Source organism: Portunus trituberculatus, chromosome 48 (genome assembly GCF_017591435.1).
Source record: "Portunus trituberculatus isolate SZX2019 chromosome 48, ASM1759143v1, whole genome shotgun sequence".
In the NCBI taxonomy this organism is placed as follows: Eukaryota; Metazoa; Arthropoda; class Malacostraca; order Decapoda; family Portunidae; genus Portunus; species Portunus trituberculatus.
In genome coordinates, this window is record NC_059302.1 from 14,152,770 (window position 1) to 14,175,166 (window position 22,397).

A 22,397-nucleotide genomic window follows, 5' to 3' on the forward strand; every position below is an offset into this window, starting at 1 on the left:
CAGAGGGGCGTCTCACCTGGGGGCACCTGCTGAGTGTCGGGCTCTACACCTGCGGCTCCTCGCTCCAGCAGCAGGCGAGTCCTCACCTCCTCGGCGCACCAGTCCTCACTCACCAGGGAGTCGTAGTCAACCCCTGCGACGCCACACCAAAAACCTTACTATAGCACCACTCGCGCTGGTGCACACGCACCCACAGTCCTGCACTAACACGCATACACTTGTCTTTTCTCTCTCTCTCTCTCTCTCTCTCTCTCTCTCTCTCTCTCTCTCTCTCTCTCTCTAAAACTGTCTCTGGAACTGGACAATTATGATCAAAAGAGTGACTCACAATTTCCTTCCTGCACACTCTGACTCGCAACACAAAGGTATAGGATAAGAACCACCACCCACACACGGCTGCCACACACGCCTTCCATGTTGGCGGCGGCAACCCAGCACTGCACACCTACACGCTACACAGTATCAAGATTTACACTCATTGTCTGAGATACTATAAGTCATTTCTAAACAGCTTTCACCCTTAGCTCACTACTTCTTTTGATACAGATATGAATGAAAGGAGACTCACTAAAACAATACAAGGCAGATGTTTGTTAGCGCTCCGCCACCTCTCTGTTTGTGTGTCACGCTGACTCAGCATCCTCAAGGTTATAATATCAGATGCTTTCTTCCTGACTGACTTCTGGCAGGAACTAATAGCATAGGCCGAGTAAAAAACAACCTACACCAATAAGTGTTTTATGTTCCTTCGACTAAACACTATTCGCTAACCTTTACTCCATCTGAAAACATCAACAATAATAACAACAGCAACAACAACAGTAACAAAAACAACAACAACAACCTAAAACGTGAGGCAATAATTTATACATTCTCAAAGGACAAGGTAAGGCGGGTGTGCCAACTAAGTACTGGAGGAAGCCAACTCTGTGCTCGGCTTATATCTTCACCAAGGAGATATTTTCACCACACAAGAAAGAGTCGTTGCCTGTGTGTACAAGAAATACTGTTGATATACACGAAGAAGTACAAGCAATGTGCACCAAAGCTCGTGTAACCAAAACTACAAGAGTGCACAAGAAGAAATATCTCATCAGGCCGACAAGAGAGAGAGAGAGAGAGAGAGAGAGAGAGAGAGAGAGAGAGAGAGAGAGAGAGAGAGAGAGAGAGAGAGAGAGAGAGAGAGAGAGAGAGAGAGAGAGAGAGAGAGAGAGAGAGAGAGAGAGAGAGAGAGAGAGAGAGAGAGAGAGAGAGAGAGAGAGAGAGAGAGAGAGAGAGAGAGAGAATTATAGATCAGAAACGTGACCGGGAGGAAGTCAATATCCAAATAAACAAAGGTTACCCCTGCATCATGCAAGGTGCGGGGTGAAGTGCACAGAGTGGTAGGTGGTGGGTGGTGGACGGAGGGTGGAGGGTGGATAGTGGAGTACAAATACGCACCATGGGTCAGCAGAAAGCAGCACAGCAGGTGCACTAGGGTCGGGACGCCATGGCCGCTCGAGTCTTCACCGTGCTCAGCCATCACCTCCTCCAGGGGGCGACCGAGCACGCCCTGCACTCCGACGCCGGCACTCTTCATGTCGGCGAGGAGGGAGTGGACGGCGAGGGCCGGAGAGTGGATAGGGTCCGGCGGCAGGGCGTTCTGGTGCTTGCATCGGGGGGCGGAGCGTCCCCCCATGGACAGCGCCAGAAACCTGCGGACCCGGGCCAGGGTGCTCTCCCCGCCGTCCTGCAACACACGGCCAGACACAATCTTTATGATGCTCTTCTAATGCCTACACCACTGAAAAACTACACTACTCCTAAGAAATAACATGCATATATATATATATATATATATATATATATATATATATATATATATATATATATATATATATATATATATATATATATATATATATATATATATATATATATATATATATATATATATATATATATATATATATATATATGAGCAATATACACACACACACACACACACACACACACACACACACACACACACACACACACACTGGACAAAGAAATGATGAAGAAATTGATAAGTACTAAAAGACCCAGATTGGAATATGCAGGAGTGGTGTGGACCCTCCATAAAAAGAAACACATAAAGAAATTGGAGAGACTACAAAAAATGGCTACAAGAATGGTTCCAGAATTTAAAGGGATGACATATGAGGAGAGACTAAAAGCAATTAATGGATCTACCAACCCTGGAACAGAGAAGAGAGAGAGGGGATCTGATACAAGTTTATAAATTGATTAACAGAATGGATGAGAAACTAATCCTGAGAGAAGAATATGACATTAGAAGCACAAGATCGCATAGTAAGAAACTGAGGAAGGGAAGATGTCTGACAGATGTTAAAAAATATAGTTTCCCGAAAAGATGTGTTGAGACTTGGAACAGTTTGAGTGAGGAAGTGGTGTCAGCAAAGAGTGTACATAGTTTTAAGGAAAAATTGGATAAGTGTAGATATGGAGACGGGACCACACGAGCATAAAGCCCAGGCCCTGTAAAACTACAACTAGGTAAATACAACTAGGTAAACACACACACACACACACACACACACACACACACACACACACACACACACACACACACACACACACACACACACACGCACGCACACACGCACGCACGCGCGCGCACGCACACACACACACACACACACACACACACACCTGCGGCTGGCACTTGGTGTGATCCCCGCCATGCTGGTCGCAGCAGAATGAAGGGCGGCGCATGGCTCGGGGTCCCTAGTGCCTCGCGGGCGTGCGGGCAACCAGAGGTCCGAAGGGGGCCTGAGGTGTGCCCTGGGGGCCAAGGGGCGCGCCGCGGGCGGATAGGTGGCGAGTAGGAGGCTCCGTGATTACAACGGGACGCCTCCCCTGATCTTCACCAACGAGGAGCGGCCCTCTGTGGCACGCCTCTGTAGAAGAAAAGTAAATCAGCACCACACATCTGTAGGCACACACTTGCAGGCCACCCACCCACCCACATCCACACTCATGAATGCACCCAAGCCCACGTCCAAACCAAAAGGTCTGAAATCAATAACAAGACTCATATTTCTCCTCGCAGAATATCTGCTCTCCACCTGTGTCTCTACTCCCAGAGGCGCGGGAGGCATGGCAGCAGAGACGCGCCTGGACTAGGAAGGACTGGTGAGAAGGAGCGCCACGTCCACCACACAAACGAACATGATGTACAGCCACAATCTCATTCAACATAGAGGCTGAAGAGAGACAATCTATATATAATGATCCTGGCTGCCTTTTTGTTATCCATTATTAACGATGCAACACCAATGTAATGAACTCCCTTCACAGATGCTGTGTGTTGTGGGTAAGAAAACTAAGTATTGCTATGTTCCTGCGCAGCACAGAACCACAATCAATACCGGGATGAGGACTCTCGTTATATCATCTAGAGTCTAGACCCATCAGCTAAAGAGTAGTAGTAGTAGTAGTAGTAGTAGTAGTAGTAGTAGTAGTAGTAGTAGTAGTAGTAGTAGTAGTAGTAGTAGCAGTAGCAGCAGTAGCAGTGGCCGTAGTAGTAGTAGTAGTAGTAGTAGTAGTAGTAGTAGCAGTAGTAGTAGTAGTAGTGGTAGTAGTGGTAGCAGTAGTGGTGGTGGTAGTAGTAGCAGTAGCAGTGGCAGTAGTAGTAGCAGCAGCAGCAGCAGCAGTAACAGCAGCAGTAGTAACAGCAGCAGTAGCAGTAACAGCAGTAGTAATAGTAACAGTAGCAGTAGTAGTAACAGCAGCAGCAGTAGTAACAGCAGCAGCAGTAGTAACAGCAGCAGCAGTAGTAACAGCAGCAGCAGTGGCAGTAGCAGTGGCAGTAGTAGTAACAGCAGCAGCAGTAGTAACAGTGGCAGCAGTAGCAGTAGCAGTAGCAGTAGCAGCAGTAGTAACAGCAGCAGCAGCAGTAGCAGCAGCAGTAGCAGCAACAGCAGCAGTAGTAGTAACAGCAGCAGCAGTAGTAACAGCAGCAGTAGCAACAGCAGCAGTAGTAGTAACAGTAGCAGTAGTAACAGCAGCAGTAGTAACAGTAGCAGCAGTAGTAACAGTAGCAGTAGTAACAGTAGCAGTGGCAGTAGTAACAGTGGCAGTAGTAACAGTAGCAGTAGTAGTAACAGTAGCAGTAGTAGTAACAGTAGCAGTAGTAGTAACAGTAGCAGTAGTAGTAACAGTAGCAGTAGTAATCATTATTAATAGCAGCAGTAGTATTTAGTCAACGAGACAGTCGAACATGTAACTATAATTAATCATCTCCGCAAGACCCACACTCTCACCATCATCATTTCCAAGCCTTATACGGAGTTAAATCATCCCTGGCAGGCTGTGGGATAATTTTCACTAATCCTCGTGACTTCCATTATCATATCCATTAGCTTATGTTATTATCTCACCTCTATGAATTAAGCCTTCAAACAGTGATATAATATACATAACACGTATTATGTCAGCATTATGTTATGTTTTTCTTATTTACTATAATTTTTATTGATGACTGTACATTCACGGTCACCATGAACAATAAACTCAAAAGAACAACTACGAGCAGCAGACTTCATGGCCCTTCCGAGGATGAAGGGCACATTATAGATCTTCATTACTGCTCTGTAATCACCACTCTCTTGAAACGCCGCTGTCCTAACTTCCTATCAACACGTTAGTATCTAAGCTTGTCTTCGTTTTTTTTTTTTCCTCTTGTAGAGTTTTCGAAGGAGTGACTCGCTATATTTACTCGTAATAACATCAGCTATGATCTTCAACACTACTCTATAATCACCACTCTTTTATTAAACTGTTTTGTATTAATTGCTAATGAACATGTAATCAACTTCAGTTTTTTTCTTTTTCCCTTGCCGAAATTTTTAATGTGATTAGCTAACCTAAACTGTTCTTCAATACTGTTCTATAATCCCCAATCTTATAAAACATTCGCATCCTAACTGTTAATCATCATGTAATCTTGTTCCTCATTTTCCTTTTCACACTGCAGAGTTTTTGAAGTTGTCACTCGCTATAAACAATTAATCCTATATGAGATGTACACGACCCGAATAATATTGTAACTTCCAAATCGTCTTATTGGAGGTTTGGTCATCTAACAGAGCTACAATAACTATTTTGCTTTACGCTATTTTGAGATGGATTTCAATTTCTAATGTACATAAGTTTTTATGTTAATTTGTATCATATCTTAATCTTATCTGTTATATAAATCCTACTCACATTTATGTTAGGCAGTAAGTTGTGAATGTACGATATTCAGTCAGTATGTTAGTTATGTCAATATTTGTTTGTTATATCAGTCAGTCAGTCAGTCAGTCAGTCAGTCAGTCAGTCAGTCAGTCAGTCAGTCAGTCAGTCAGTCAAGTCAGTTGGTTAATTAGTTAGTGAAAACAAATCAAGAAAGTGGCACATGCATCAGTTTGTTCTCCAATATCTTATTTATACACAGCGCCATATGAACTCGCAATTATAACGCTAAAATAACTAAGAAGTTAATCAGTCACTTAATCAATCAAACGACACGTCTTCATAAGTTTTCTGCATATAAACCTGTCTAAACCACTGACCCACTCTATTCACACCATGCACATTTGTCGATCGTCTATGCATGACATTCGTTCGCTCCACTGAACAAGAACATCATAACAAAGGGGGAAGGACTAAATAAAAATCGTCTTCTTACAAGCCTAAGTACAGTACGGTGCGGGAGTTAGAGAAGAATGAGGCACCAGTCACGTTCCGTTCAGCAGGCAGACGGCCCCGCTTGTTTGGTCTGGACGCGTGGGATGTGGCAATCGAGTGTCGCTAGGGTGGTTGAACTCCTCAGAGGTAGTGAGGAACTGCACGTGAGAAGCAGAAGGTGTATCAACAATATCATGCAGCGAGTGGTAAAGAAAGACACAAGGAATATTTGAACGGCCCAAAAGAGTAATGGTTTTGTATTTAGTGGTTTCAAATAGTTGGAGCAGATATTTTCTCCAGAAGCAGCAATAATAATGATAGTAGTAGTAGTAGTAGTAGTAGTAGTAGTAGTAGTAGTAGTGGTGGTGGTGGTGGTGGTGGTGGTGGTGGTGGTGGTGGTGGTGATGATGATGATGATGATGATGATGATGATGATGGAGGAGGAGGAGGAGGAGGAGGAGGAGGAGGAGGAGGAGGAGGAGGAGGAGGAGGAGGAGGAGGAGCTTTTGTTATTGTTACAGCAGCTTTTGTTATTGTTATGGTAGGCTCTCTCTCTCTCTCTCTCTCTCTCTCTCTCTCTCTCTCTCTCTCTCTCTCTCTCTCTCTCTCACACACAACACTACCACCACCACCACCACCATCACCACCTTGAAGCAAGTTCCCAGGCCTCAGACATAAAAATAACACTTCACCACCACCACCACCATCACCACCACCACCCTGAGAGCACTGCCATCTGACACCACTTCCACACCACCACCACCACCACTATCAATTCTACCACACTAACTCCTACCATCACTATTCTTTCTACATCACCATCCCCATTTTACAAAAAAAACTATATGATACCACCACCACCGCTACTACTACCAGCACCGCCATTACCAGTACCACCATCACCAACATTCGGTCACCACCAAGTCCAACATGTTACATTCCATCAGTCCTGCATGTTAGGGGGTCGGGGTTGAGGTTTGCAATGATTGGCAAGTGGCTATCTCCTCCCCCTCCCCCTCCTCTCATGCTCCCCCTACTACCCCATTCCTCCTCCTCCTCCTGCATCCCATATTTGTCTTATATTTTTAAACATCTACTCTTGCCAACCATAGTCCTTATTTTCTCTTCTCTCTCTTTTTAGTCTGTGTTGTCGTAAAGAGTTAAAGTTATATATATATATATATATATATATATATATATATATATATATATATATATATATATATATTTTTTTTTTTTTTTTAATGGTTCTCAGAGTGGTGGATGAATGAAACGAGTGTCAATAGTCGGAATGTTAGTGCTGAATCAATAAGGACTTGATAGGATTGGGAAAAATAAGGAGAATAACTACCTTGGAATCTATAGCGTTTCTCGTGAATTAAGATCCGGTACATACTTCGGGAATTGATAGTTCAAGTAATTCCAAATAGACAATACTTTATGTACTGTACATGTAGCTTAACTCACGGGACACCCTGTGTATGTAGAGCTTTCAGTCGGAATAAATCAAAAGATGGGGAGTATATAGCAACTCTATAACTGTATTTCATAATCAATACGTGCCATCATGAATAAACAAATAATAAAAGGTTGTTATTAGCTTGTTTTTCGTTTTCTCTCCATGTGCCAAATGTTGATGGACAGCACACTGAGAACGTTAAATATAAAGCTATTAAATGTACGTCGTATATCGCGTAGTACTGTCTAAAGCTTCCTTCCTATCTTTCATCTCCACACCTGCTCTAGCAGTAGCTCTCTCTCTCTCTCTCTCTCTCTCTCTCTCTCTCTCTCTCTCTCTCTCTCTCTCTCTCTCGGTGAGTGGGAGTGGCAAAGATTACACTTAACACTAGATGGCACTGTACGAATATGACCTCATTGTTGCAGCGCCATAACTCATCAAATTCCAAAATCTCTCTCTCTCTCTCTCTCTCTCTCTCTCTCTCTCTCTCTCTCTCTCTCTCTCTCTCTCTCTCCCTAGGTTAAGAGCATGAGTGCAGGAGATGAAACGTGAATGGGCGCACTTAAGTAACGTCCTTGTGCGCTTCAGTTTTGCTTCATCTTGTCAGGGCACCGAGAAGGGAAGGTCAGGTCCGTGGATGGATGGGTGGATAGGTGGGAGAAGGGAAGAGGAAGGCGAAATGCATTGGAAAAGGTCAAAAAGAAGGAAGGAAGGAAGGAAGGAAGGATGGAAGATGGAGAAATGCATTAAAAAGTTAAAAGGAAGGAAGGAAGGAAGGAAGGAAGATGGAGAAATGCATTAAAAAAGTTAAAAGGAAGGAAGGAAGGAAGAAAAGAAAGGATGCCATGATATGTAAGATTTCCATATTTCTTTTTCTTATGAGAATTACTGAATCCATGGCTTCTTTTTTATATCACCTCTGTGTGTGTGTGTGTGTGTGTGTGTGTGTGTGTGTGTGTGTGTGTGTGTGTGTGTGTGTGTGTGTGTGTGTGTGTGTGTGTGTGTGTGTGTACTTACTACTCTATTCTACAAGCCTACATAAACTATCCTTCACATGTCTTTCCCTCCACCTCCATGTCATTTCTTACACCTGCACGAGAGAGAGAGAGAGAGAGAGAGAGAGAGAGAGAGAGAGAGAGAGAGAGAGAGAGAGAGAGAGAGAATAACGAGGAGTGACACTTCTGGCACTTCTACATGTCGATGACGAGAATGACGTGTAAACAAACGATGGACGAGTACCAGACGTAACCTTGGCGGGACGTGACCTCATTCACACACACACACACACACACACACTGTTCTCCCTGACCTCCTCCTTCCAAGATGAGGGTTCCCACTCGATCCAGAGCACAATGAAGCAAGTTATTTACAATGGCTCTGTCAGTCTTCTTTCTTCTTCTTCTTCTTCTTCTTCTTCTTCTTCTTCTTCTTCTCGGTACTGCACAATACCACGTCAAAGAGTGGATATGTTCAGGAATGTGTGTGTGTGTGTGTGTGTGTGTGTGTGTGTGTGTGTGTGTGTGTGTGTGTGTGTGTGTGTGTGTGTGTGTGTGTGTGTGTGTGTGTGTGTGTGTGTGTGTGTGTGTGTGTGTGTGTGATCAGATAAGAATGGATGGATAATAACCTTGCCATAAACCAAGTATACCTATATTCATGGAGACTATTAATCTCTCTCTCTCTCTCTCTCTCTCTCTCTCTCTCTCTCTCTCTCTCATAAGCCCCCACCAATACGCACAACAATACTCAATTCACGATCATTACTCCCACTGTCGCTATCACCATCTTTCACACACGAAGCCCCTTACCAAACTATACGACACTCCCTCCCTCCCTCCCTCTTCCACTCCCTCTCCCCGACCCTCCCAAAATGCCAGGGCCCAACTATAACTCATATGCAGTGCCACGTGTCCCTGTACTTGCTTATGCCTTGTCATGGCACTCCTAAAGCTGGTTCCAACTAGTTTTCTGGGTAAACAAGTGTGTATGTGCCGGCACGTTAGTGTTATCGAAATTAAAGGTTTTTGTGTTGTATTTATCGAGTTACTATTATCTCGTCTTGCTTGAGAGAGAGAGAGAGAGAGAGAGAGAGAGAGAGAGAGAGAGAGAGAGAGAGAGAGAGAGAGAGAGAAAGTGGGAGGAGTAATTTTCTGAAGCCCTATGATAGTAAGACCCCTCTTTTACACACACACACACACACACACACACACACACACACACACACACACACACGTCTCATATTTGTATGTTTACCTAACCTACTTTTAATAAGATTAATTGGACAATATGTGTGTGTGTGTGTGTGTGTGTGTGTGTGTGTGTGTGTGTGTGTGTGTGTGTGTGTGTGTGTGTGTGTGTGTGATCATAAATCTTTACTTTTATCTAGCAAGACAGAATAAAAATGGCACGCTCGAACATTTACGTGGTTCAATATATACAATATTTCTTTGGACACGAGTCAGTCAGTGAATGCTAACAATAATGACACGTTTAGCGGCTTATCGCGCTATTAATACTTTAACTTATCCTCCATGTCACCCTCACTAGTGCTCCTACTTGGTACCACTCATGCTGTTCCTCTTTTCTTTTCAGTTCATACACACGTGCAACACTCTGTACAGTCCTGGCCACTTCAATTTGTTGCCCTCCTCTGCGCTTAGGTTTTCTTCAATTTAATGTTATGTCGTCTCTTTACAATCAATCAGTTTTCCCTCACTGCTGCTCCTTTTACTGTTGTGGGTGTCTTTTGTTAACACTGTAATTACTGTCGCAAACTGTTTGCTTGGACATGAAAAGAAAACAATGAGTATGAGATCAATTTGATCTTTGCTAAGCCACATTAGTACGTTTTAGAGACTAACATAAAAAATGTCTTTTAGAAAATTGTCATAATAATAATAAGAAAGATTAATAAGCAGTGTGAGGGTTATGTCCTCTGATGTTAAAATCTGTCTCCGACTCTTAATCCCACGCCTGGGCTTCACACATGAGGACAAAAATGAAGGACATAAGATCTTTAAGATTAGAAATCAGAACAGGGAAGGGAGTAAAAGGTACGAGCTTGATAAAATATTAAAAAAAAGGAGATGGGAAGAAATAAATTGTCCTGTGACGGATGAGTCAAGTAAGTTCAGACATCATTTCTTTAGTACTCAGGATCTTAGAGTTAAAAATCAGTAAAGGACGTGAATTAAGGGGAGGAGCTCGATAAATTTACTCCAAAAGGACATTTGAAAAAAAAATCAGTCGTGTGAATTAATAGTGGACGACTAAAATAAACTCAGTCATCAGGTCGTTAATGCTCCGGGAATAAGGAGCTCTAGAATGAATTTATAGATAGAAGTGACAAGTGGATATAGGAAGATAAATTTCATACAGGGACTGCTACGTATAGGCCTATTGGCTTCTTGGAACTTACTTCATGCTCTATAAGAAATGTTTCACAAGGCAACTCTGAAGCTGAATTGGCAAACTTTCTTGGGGAGATCTGATCTTTTCTTTGGAGAATGATGTATTAATCTCTCTCTCTCTCTCTCTCTCTCTCTCTCTCTCTCTCTCTCTCTCTCTCTCTCTCTCTTTTCAACATGTTTGTTTCTGGGTAGTTTTATAATTGTTATCATTAATATATAAATATTGTGATTAATACTCCTAATGCAAATTTTATTATAATTATCGTTATTACTTATTACTGTTATCATTATTATTATTACAGTAATATCTTGATATTATTATTATTATTATTACTAATACTATTCCCAGTTTTGTTATTATTACTATTACTACTACTATTATTATTATTTTTTATTCATATTTTATTATTATTATTATTATTATTATTTACTTATTATTATTTTTTTGTTATTGATATTTTATTATTATTATTATTATTATTATTATTATTATTATTATTATTTACTTATCATTATTATCATTATTATTTTTTTTTTGTTATTGATATTTTGTTACTATCTTATTAATATTTATTGCTATGTCTGTTATATTTTTTGTAATACAAATCGCCAATAAAGATATCAATATCAATATCAATATCAATATCTCTCTCTCTCTGACATGACACGAAAGAAATTATACAACAAAATACAATAAACGGGGGAGAAAATCAACAACTAAATAAGTCAAGAGTGATGGGGTGCTTGCAGGCGCTCACTAGGCCTTCAGCATTCACTTGTTCTGGAGTGTGACACTGGTATCTAATCTTATCCGTCACGAACACGACCCCGCCCTTCAACTTACCAGCTTCACCTAGCTCCCCTATCCCATCTCTCTCTCTCTCTCTCTCTCTCTCTCTCTCTCTCTCTCTCTCTCTGGACAAAGCCTTCATTATTATCAATCGAATTTCGTATGGATTTATATTAGGAAGCCAATACCTCTCTCTCTCTCTCTCTCTCTCTCTCTCTCTCTCTCCTGGCACCTCAAACATTCGCAATTCCCTTTATAAATAGATAAAAAGAACAATAAGCTGATTGAGAAGGAAGGAAAGCTGAAGCCAGAGACGTGAAGTGAACGAGGGCAGTTTTGCAACTAAATATGCATTGGCACCTCACAATCTGTTAGAGCGAACCGCGGAAAGAAGACTATGATGGAAAGACGAAAAGATACGTGTATTATAATTATGTAACTACGTGTACTACCCAACACACACACACACACACACACACACACACACACACACTATCAGTAAAGATAAGAAGGTTTAATTTTTACGCATGATACGAAGCGCAAGTGTATCAGACAAGCACCAGGCAAACTACACGCTGGCTCATTGTGATTCAGGTCCAATCATCGCAATGATAGGCGACGCTTCTTTTTTTTTTTTTTCCGTCCGTCAATGGGTCCACTCTGTAACGAACAGTACCCGAGTAGGCCACGCATGGCAGGCTTCCCTCAGGCCAACTTTGTGCCATAAAAAAAAAAAAAGGAAAGTCGTTATCTCTATTTCCTTCAGCTTGATACAATATCTGATAACATTCTTGCATTCAACACTAGTCTTTCCGCCAGGACTCTCTAAAGGACTGGTACTAATTCCACCGAGGTCTTGTTTTCAGTCTTGTTGCCCTTGGTCAGAACACTTCTTACATAAAAAAAAAAAAAATCCTTATCATTAATTCTCGCGACGAAATTATCAAATAAAAGAAATCGGCGTACCGTGTATTATTACCTCGTATACTACTTGAATGATTTTAGGTCTTTGTGTATCATACATGTCTCATTCACAACCATTCACATGTCACGCATGTTATAACAGTTGGGCAGGTCTGTACTGGTTCTGACACCGGCCCCTCTGAGTGCCCCCCACTGACCTGTACTTCCACTCAATCAGATGTACGTTGCGAATCTCCTCGAGTGCATCATCGCCACTTCCAAACAAAAACATTAGAGTGCGGAGTCATCATAACCGCTTCACTGTTATCTTCCTTACACTGTCCGCTATCTGTATATACAGCCCCTGTGTGCCGTCTGACTTCGGTTTATATTATAACAATAGACAGCTAATCAAAGAATTACAGGAGTTACTTGAGACTGTTTTATCCTAAACAGCAAAATATAAGACTGTAGACATTGCAAACAGTAAAATATAAGACTGCAGACAGTGGAAAGTTTTAACTACAACAATGTTTTAGATTATAAGAATGTGAAACTCAAAACCTAAACAATAATTAAAGAATTGAAGAGACAGCCTTTGCATGTTACGAAGTTGTGGAGCACGTCGCGTCTTCCTTACACACCAAGGAACACAAAGGAAGAGCGGACAGCAGCAGACATGTTCATGCTTACAGGGCAGCTTCTGATACAGATATACATTTTTTTTTTCTATGTACTAGGAGCACTGTCCTCAGGTATTAAAAGTGAATAAATAAATAACGAAAAAAGGCCCAGTGACGTGACAGACCCTAGAGAAAAGTCAAAAGGATCATCCAAGACTGGAAAATAAGTGTCTTGAAAGTCAACATCGTAGTTAGGTGCGAGAGTAGAGCTTGCACATCGTCACGACTACGGTCCAGCTTCCCTCGTGACACCGTCTGGAGGAGAAGGGCGCCGCGCCCTTGACTGACTGCATTGACAAAGTGCCTTACAAGTTTCAAGCATATTTTGAGGCAAAATTATAACAAAAAATTTCATATGGTAGTTAATTTCTCCTCAATAAAACCGCGTTGGGTTCCTTAAATAACAGGTGCCCATCATTAGCCATCAAAGGGCTAAAAAACAAACGTCTTCATTTGTTCACACATCTGCAAGCAAAGCAATGCAAAACACTCCTCCCTTCGCCAAAGTATAAAATAAAACCCTAGATCACTAGACGACACATTTCGTGAAGAAATTCCTCGAAAGAATACACAAAACCGTTTCCTTCACTCTCAGGCGAGCAACTCTTAAGAATCTTACAAGCGCGCAGTAGAAGAGGAAGAGATCTGTTCAATAATCTGTTAGTGACATGCTTCCACACGACGCAGCTTTCTGACCTTAATAAACAGCACAAATTTATATTTCGTGATTCCCGGAAGTCAAGGTGAGCCATGAAGGTGTGGAAGAACTTATTTAAGACGGGGCAGACATCACGGTCATCGCGAAAACACGCTTGTCATCATCGCACGTCACACACGGAAGCAGCTGACCACGTGTATCGTACACTGATGTGTGTCACTGATCAAGATGAAGATTCAAGTCTTAAACGCAAATCATTTAACAACATTCCATAAACATATTCTTTTCCTGGAAACAATTTGCTTTCCGACAGGGCTAAAAATATTCATAACTTCACTAGAATGATAATCACTCGATAACAGTTTTCATTCCGTAGCGAAGATGAATGATCAACACCTCAAGTGTATCGTTGATAGTACGGCGAAGTGCTGACTATCTAAATAAACAAAAATACATTGTTTTCCCCCAAGTAAACACTTCGGTAAATGACCAAGAGAGACACCCCCTGCCCTTCAAACGCCCGTTCACATGGACGCCTCTGAACCTCGCATGAGTAAGACCTACACTGATGTGGCCAGTTAGGAGACACCCACCGTCAGAATCATGTCTGTATAGTTAGTTGTGTGTTGGTCTCTGTGGCTGTGAGCCTTTCCTCGTGAATACAGATTCACCTTGGGTAATACAAAACTCTTGTCGCATATGACATAGGCATGAATCATAGCAGTGATATATAATAGCCAAACAGCGTTACGAAAGAAAAGGTACACTCTGATTCACAAACAGGGTAGTGAATCAATAAAACAGGATTGGTAGCACTGTCGTAGGTGCAAACACGATAGATACACATAGAAGGTTGGATAAGTTTATGAATGATAATTATAGATGTTAACTATAAGATATGCAAGAGCTAAGCTGCCTTGTGGGCCAAATGCTCGCTTGCAATAATCAGTAACAAGATTTAAAGTAGGACTGAGTTACTAAGACGAATGAAAGCGACGAGAAGAATACATTATGCAAATATTGTAACGCAACATTCATGTCTATCATTATTAACTACCTGTGTGGTGCGTGTATCAATACTTTCCACGAGTAAAGTAATTAGTAAATGATAGCATGCAAATTTCCTAAGTGCGAAAGGTGAATAAATTAATATTCACCTGAAGGGCAAAATTTTCATATCAGTCAGTAGTTTTCAGGGAGCAGAGATGAATCCTCACATTCCACATTCCACCACTCATCGAGACGTATTCTTCAACGCCTTGGGATACTATTTTCAGAGGCTAAGTGTGTGTGTGTGTGTGTGTGTGTGTGTGTGTGTGTGTGTGTGTGTGTGTGTGTGTGTGTGTGTGTGTGTGTGTGTGTGTGTGTGTGTGTGTGTGTGTGTGTGTGTGTGTGTGTGTGTGTGTGTGTGTGTGTGTGTGTGTGTGTGTGTCGGGGAGGGAGATGTTCTCTTTCTTTTGTGAGTAAAAAATCGTCACAAATGTAACCATGAAAGCACTCCTGAAAATCCTTCTTTATAACACCTACATACTACAGCCTTCTAAATGCCCTCACGAAGAGGTAACCTACATTGAGAAATACGAAAACTTAGTCCCTAAACCGAACACGTAAAAGAGTACAATGAGAAAATAAATAGGAAATGGAAAGTCACAAAAAAAAAAAAACCCGTGTACTATGTGACACCCTACAACGAAGGTTACATTCTCTGAAGAAAAGTAGGAAATGACCCATAACAGTGAAAGATAATAAGGCGCGGCATGACATAACCTTAGGAAATATCTCTAGCAAACATTACACGAGGAAGAGACTCAATTTGCAAAGGAAAATAAATAAATATAGAGGAAAGTAACGGGAATGTTACTTAAACCAGCCAACAAATGTCACCCGTGGCCTTGTAATTCACCTCCTCGGTCGCCTGCTGGTCACCCAGCCAGTCTTCCCTATTACGGAGCGAGCTCAGAGCTCATAGACCGATCTTCGGGTAGGACTCAGACCCCAACACACTTCACACACCGGGAAAATGAGGCCACGACCCCTCGAGTTACATCCCGTACCTATTTACTGCTAGGTGAACAGGGGCCACACATTAAGAAGCTTGCCCATTTGCCTCGCCGCTTACCGGGACTCGAACCCGGGCCTCTCGATTGTGAGTCGAGCGTGCTAACCACTACACTACGCAGTGCGTGTGTTTGTGTGTGTGTTTCACTGTTTGATCTGCTGCAGTCTCTGACGAGACAGCCAGACGTTACCCTATGGAACGAGCTCAGAGCTCATTATTTCCGATCTTCGGATAGGCCTGAGACCAGGCACACACCACACACCGGGACAACAAGGTCAAAACTCCTCGATTAACATCCCGTACCTAGTCACTGCTAGGTGAACAAGGGCTATACGTGAAAGGAGACACACCCAAATATCTCCACCCGGCCGGGGAATCGAACCCCGGTCCTCTGGCTTGTGAAGCCAGCGCTCTAACCACTGAGCTACCGTGTGTGTGTGTGTGTGTGTGTGTGTGTGTGTGTGTGTGTGTGTGTGTGTAATTCACTGTTTGATCTGCTGCAGTCTCTGACGAGACAGCCAGACGTTACCCTACGGAACGAGCTCAGAGCTCATCATTTCCGATCTTGGGATAGGTCTGAGACCAGGCACACACCACACACCGGGACAACAAGGTCACAACTCCTCGATTTACATCCCGTACCTACTCACTGCTAGGTGAACAGGGGCTACACGTGAAAGGAGACACACCCAAATATCTCCACCCGGTCGGGGAATCGGACCCCGGTCCTCTGGCTTGTGAAGCCAGCGCTCTAACCACTGAGCTACCGGGCCGTGTGTGTGTGTGTGTGTGTGTGTGTGTGTGTGTGTAATTCACCTCGGTCGTCTGCTGGTCACCCAGCCAGTCTTCCCTATTACGGAGCGAGCTCAGAGCTTATAGACCGATCTTCGGGTAGGACTGAGACCACATCAACACACAACACACACCGGGAAAGCGAGGCCACAACCCCTCGAGTTACATCCCGTACCTATTTACTGCTAGGTGAACAGGGGCCACACATCCACACATGCGTGCGTGCATGCGAGTGCGTATGTGTGTGTAAGGGATAAGTAAAGGGTAAGCGCTGCCCGTTCCCCTTGACCCTAGTAAAGTCCCACAATCATTTCCCCTCCCCCTGTCCCCTTCCCCTACCCCAACCCCTCCTACCACCCCCCATAGTTCAGCATAGATGAGCACGCGAGGCTGCTTAGTGATACCGCATCATACTTTCATACCATCAAGATAAACTTCCCACCATCCTAAGCCCTTCGCTGGGGTCATGCGGGTATCGAAGACGTGACACTGGTGGTCTAGGGTTAAGTATTTCAATACTGGGACACATTTCTACCTAAATATTTTGTTATGATTAGACCTTTTTATTGACATCAGGAAGGGTCTATGGAGGTCAGAAGATTACGGGCCAGTCTTCACTATTTTCATCCCCCGCAAGAGTTTCTGAAGCTGTATATAATCATCAAAATTAATAGTAACCAGAATGAATATGGAAAAGTGTCAAGTTACCGTAGAGACATCCATTTCCTTCCCTTTCCATCTCTTTCGTCAAGTAGTGAATGTTAATCGTGGCGCTCTTTTTCATCATTCTGATTCAGTTCTCATTATTCTTGTTCTTTTTACAATTGTACTTTCCTGCTTCTAGGGGAATAAGCATAACTAATTCAAAAATTGTAAAAAAAAAAAGGCATAATTATAAATCTTATCAGTCTCCTCACTCAATTTATTTCAGCTCACCTGTTGTAGCTTCCCCACCTTTCGCTCATTCCTGCCGTGTTCTCCTACCTCAACATTATCCTTCGTTAAAACATAAAAGAACATTCGGTAAACTATAACATGCCATTGGGTCTACACATGCTAATCCGGGACACTGCATTCCCGAAATTAAGTACTTTTAGCATTTACTGGAGGTTATTGTGGTTTTCCGAAGTTTATTCCATGAGTTTAGTGGAACTGGCATCTGAGTGGGCCTTTTTGTTTTGTCGTTTTTTTTTTTTTTTCCTTGGCTAGATTTTCTCCTCTTATCTAAAGAAATACCGGTAACGAGGATTCTGCATCATCAGTAGGGAAGATACCGGTGAGAACTCGATCATTAATCTCTGTGACCTTTGAAAATGAGGACAAAGCGTTCCAACACACCCTGTATAAAATAAATCATTCACATCATTCTATAGCCACTTAGCATCTTCACCCATCAACTTGTCCAATCTCCTAAACCTTCCTATTGACTCAACACTAACAACTTAATAACCGAGTCAATTTCAGTGATGTAAATACCACTCCACTGGCTGGGTCTGACATGCCTTCTCTAACCTTTAAACTCCTCCTTGTCCTGTCAGCCTGTTGTGCCCGTCACCTCTACTGCTCGTCTCATGTTACCCTACTGCCCTCTTCTCCCCTTTGTGTCACCCATTCCTGACCATTTACAATCATATCCACGCCTACCCCCTCCTTCCTTATCCCTTCAACGGCACCAGTAACCTTGAGTTCTATTACCATCCATTTACTATAACCCTTCATTCCATCTCCTCCTTCTCTTGCACGCCTTTACGTTTCCCCTTAACCCTCTCCCTCCCTCCAGTCTCCACAAACATCTTAGCCGTCATAACTTTCCCAGCCGGCCTTGATTCTCGCCACCCTCTAGTTCCCTTTAAGCTCCCATGCTGCTCCTCTCGCCTCACTCATCGCCCCGCGTCACGGTAACCTCATGGCATTCTAACCACTAACACAGGGAATTCGACCCACTTACTCGGCTTGCTCAAAAAGGAAAGAGAAGGGAAGGGAAGGGAAGGGAAATTCTCTCTCTCTCTCTCTCTCTCTCTCTCTCTCTCTCTCTCTCTCTCTCTCTCTCTCTCTCTCTCTCTCCAAATGGACATGGTTTCCTTCCTACTCTTATCTAGTTAAGTATCTGTAATGTTATGTCAATAATCAATGGGTAACAAAAACATTCTTAAGCATTTTAATTAAGATAACAAGAAATAGATATATCTAAATGGATTCGATTTCTCCTAATTCAAAAGTAAACAGACAGATTGCAGCAATATAATATTCCCAAATGTTACACGTGCGAATGCTGAAATAATGCGCAGCGTTTTCTCTGTCCTATCTTGTAGAATGTTATGGTGACGAGGCCTGGCTGCATCACGTCCTAAACTCCTTGACTGTTGTCGGTCTTCTACATCTCAATAAAACATTATGGTGGAGGTTTAGAACACCACTCTTAGAAGAAAGCGTGATGTTGCTCAACTTCCAATGCCTCTTGTCTTATTTCAGTTCAATTAAATCTAGCGTCACTCAAGTCAAGCAAGTGTCCCCTTGCTATTAAGTCAGAAGGTTAACACAGTGTATTTTCATGGTGACGCAGACATTAAAGTTCGATACTACAGTAATCTAGCCACATTCATCACCACACAATGAGTTGATCACGCGTCGCGAATCCCCCATAATGCATCAATACCATCAGCCTCATCAGTCTGTGAGCCACGCGCAATGCAAAGCCATATACTATTATCAAAATTAATAGATTTCTAAAATGTAAATATGGCGATAAATAAATGAGGGGTAAAACTAATCAAACGATGACTAGAAATATCTGAATTACACAGACTGGCCTGATATTTTCCCTCTGACAATGATAATAGGTGTGCGTCATCGACGTCGGGTGGTGAAGCAATGACAGAAATCTGCATGTGCATATAGTACACACGTCACAGGCGCCCCGCGTGTTTAGACTCATGATGGTTGTACAGTCACGGTCACTGGTTCAGCAATTTCCTACACTCGCTTCCATTGTGTTTATATTTTCCCTCATCTAAGTCCTCGTCACCAAATGCACTTCAAACGCTAACAATTAGCAGACGCCCGGCGGAGCGGAAAGTTAAGCAGAAAACGAGTAGTGTATAGTATTACAGGAACGTACCTATGAGATGGGTTACTGGTGACCCACTGCACTGTGAGGCCTGAAGCCTTACACAGCCTGTATCAACAAGTGAAGCACTAGTGACACGCACATCGTATTCAAAACACTTGTCTAAGGTACGTAAACACGCCTTCCACTGAGAGGTGCTTCCTTGGCGGGTTGCGGATATTACCTGCTATTCGCGACCCAAACTACCTGGCATACACAAGCCAAGATAAATATTCGATGAAGAATGGCACATAATGCTGCGCAGTTTGATTTTACTGATAGGACTCTTCACATGCTGATACTCAAGCCGCCACCAAGGTTACGTGTTCCTCGCCGGGTGCCACAGCGATCACGCCTCCAAAGCTGCTCACACCTTGAAAAGTGTTGTTTCACCACTGTTACCCACGTGATTTACTGAACATCAATGACATGCATATTCTGTCCCGTCATCATGAATATTATATCCCACTTTCAGAAAGTGTTTGCTTTCCATGGATTCATAAGTGTGGCGTGAATATATCAATGTCAAATATTCTGTGTACTTGTGATATATGTCATGCAGGTGAAGGCGAGGATGGGTCACAGTAATGCCACACGTGGGTAATGAGTGAGGCACGCACAGATGCGGAGCGGCATGAGCTAAGAATACTGACGCTAATACAATGTCATTCGGCGGGGCGACGGTGCAGCCAAACCAACCTTTCCGCCGATCGCCGTTGATTACACCTGAGGGTGTGGCTACAGTTGGATCTGAAGCTTTAGATAAGGTGTGGCCTCTCAATAACCTAACAGTTATACGGTTAGAATAATCTGTGGAACACTTAAAAAAGGGAATGGAGTAATCACTGTTAGGAGTCAAACCATCTTTCAAGTAGGAGAGTAACTACTTCAGAGTGAACTGAATTCACGACCCGCCTCACTTGGCCCACTTAGAGACTGTTAGTGGCCATCTCCATGAAATAGATCTCTTCTGACCTTGCACCCTCACTTCACTGTCCTTGGAACTGTCCACCGCTTTCTTTCCTACTGCCTCCAGTGGCATCGCGCCGCGCCGTGACCCGCGCAAGTATCAGCCACGGGGATACCAGTAATCTTATCGCAGCAGATGCCTCACTGCTAGGTTGGCATAGGTCAACGGTCCCACGCCCCCTGCTTCACCGTGTCACCAGGTTCCCTTAGCAACAGTTACCAAGCCACGCCAAGCCACGCCAAGCCACGCCAGGTCAAGCCAGGCCAATCCAAGACACTAACCTACATCACGTGCCTTGCATGGGCTATTGATGCAATATGTTATAAGTAATCAATATCTTAATCAGAATATCATCCTGTCTCTCTCTCTCTCTCTCTCTCTCTCTCTCTCTCTCTCTCTCTCTCTCTCTCTCTCTCTCTCTCTCCATTCAACACAACACAACAATTCTTCAATTACCTTTCATGAGAGAGTATTACAAGAACCTCAACTTTCTGGAGACTCGTAGATTTTCTCCTCAAAACCCAATACAAACAATATTTTCGTCCTCTATTTTACGTAACGTCCATTTAATACTAACATTCTTGTCGACGTTGTTTTCCTGACCAAGAACTAAAAGCTCCCGGAATTTTAAAATCTTTCTTTATCTTTTTTTCTTCTACGTATATTTTTTTCTTGTACCCTGACCTTTTTTCCCGCCACGCTTCCCCCTCCCCCCTTTTTCTGCCTCCTGCCGCCAGAGACCTAATTAGCTATACATTGATTTTCATGTCACGATACAGGAGACCTTGCTCGACTTAACATCATTATTGGCTCCCTGTTCCCTCCCCAGCGACCTGCAGAGGTTCCCAGGGACGTCATTAAAAGTGTACCTATACCTGAGACACCACTCACTTCTCACTACACACACTGGAACTTACTCTGAAGCACTTCTCTACCGCACCCAGACTACTTTCAAGGGGGTCTAGTCGAAGTTACGATTGCTTTGAAGGGTTTTTGTACGGTTTTATAGTGAGTAGCAAAATTACATTACTAACAGGATAAACACCCTTGAGAACCAGACTAATCAACAGTGCGTGGCCTTTAAAAACAGTTGTGGTTAGAGACTCAAGCATTTCAGAATACGGCCAAACCACACACACACACACACACACACACACACACACACACACACACACACACACACACACACACACAAAGAATAAGATTGCTGCTCTTCCGCTCCCGCCGGGCTATGATGTCACAATTCTTCGCTTTACTAACCTGCACTTCGTCTCTGCTAAATAATTAATGAAGTGCTAAGAGGTGAAAGACCCCACCTGATTCTCACTAATCGATCCACTTCAACCATCTGGCACTGAAATAATTAAAGGAGGAGGAGGAGGAGGAGGAGGAGGAGGAGGAGGACTCTCTCTCTCTCTCTCTCTCTCTCTCTCTCTCTCTCTCTCTCTCTCTCTCTCTCGTTATCATCTTCAAAGACTAAGAGGAAAAGTTAAAATACGTAAAACCTGAAGGAAAAAAAAAAAAAAAAAAAAAAAAGGAAATAGGGAGAAAGATCAAAAGAAACACGGTAAGAAACATTAGAATGGCTCAATAAATAAACCACCTAACCTAGCCAGACCTGTGTTCTATTGCTTCCCAACACTGCCTCTCCCTCTGCTTGTCTGCCTAACCTAACTAAACCAGGCCAGCGTGCTCTACTATACTTCCCAACATATCCTCTCTCTAGTGATCTTCAAACCTAACTTAACCTACCTACCCACGCCTTTGTGTTCTATTGCTTTTTAATACCGCCTCTCTCTGGTTGTTCCCTAACCTAACCTAACCTAATTCCTCCGCCCCTAAAAACACACACACA

At 42.9% G+C, this 22,397-nt stretch overlaps 1 protein-coding gene across 12 annotated transcripts in view; it reads right to left on the bottom strand.

Moving 5' to 3' along the window:
• The window catches only part of LOC123498625 (protein FAM13C-like), a 246,482-nt gene that overhangs the window by 182,656 nt on the left and 41,429 nt on the right, over nucleotides 1–22,397 (bottom strand). For 8 of the 12 annotated variants that reach the window (XM_045245915.1, XM_045245919.1, XM_045245916.1 and 5 more), the window contains exons 3-5: nucleotides 2,695–2,942; nucleotides 1,441–1,729; nucleotides 17–133 (exon numbers count right to left, since the gene is read on the bottom strand). In XM_045245915.1, coding sequence (XP_045101850.1) covers nucleotides 17–133; nucleotides 1,441–1,729; nucleotides 2,695–2,757 — 469 coding nt within the window. In that variant the 5' untranslated portion in view covers nucleotides 2,758–2,942. Of the gene's footprint in view, nucleotides 1–16; nucleotides 134–1,440; nucleotides 1,730–2,694; nucleotides 2,943–5,716; nucleotides 5,874–22,397 lie in introns of all 12 variants that reach the window. The other 4 variants (XM_045245912.1, XM_045245910.1, XM_045245921.1 and 1 more) reach the window with 1 other exon arrangement.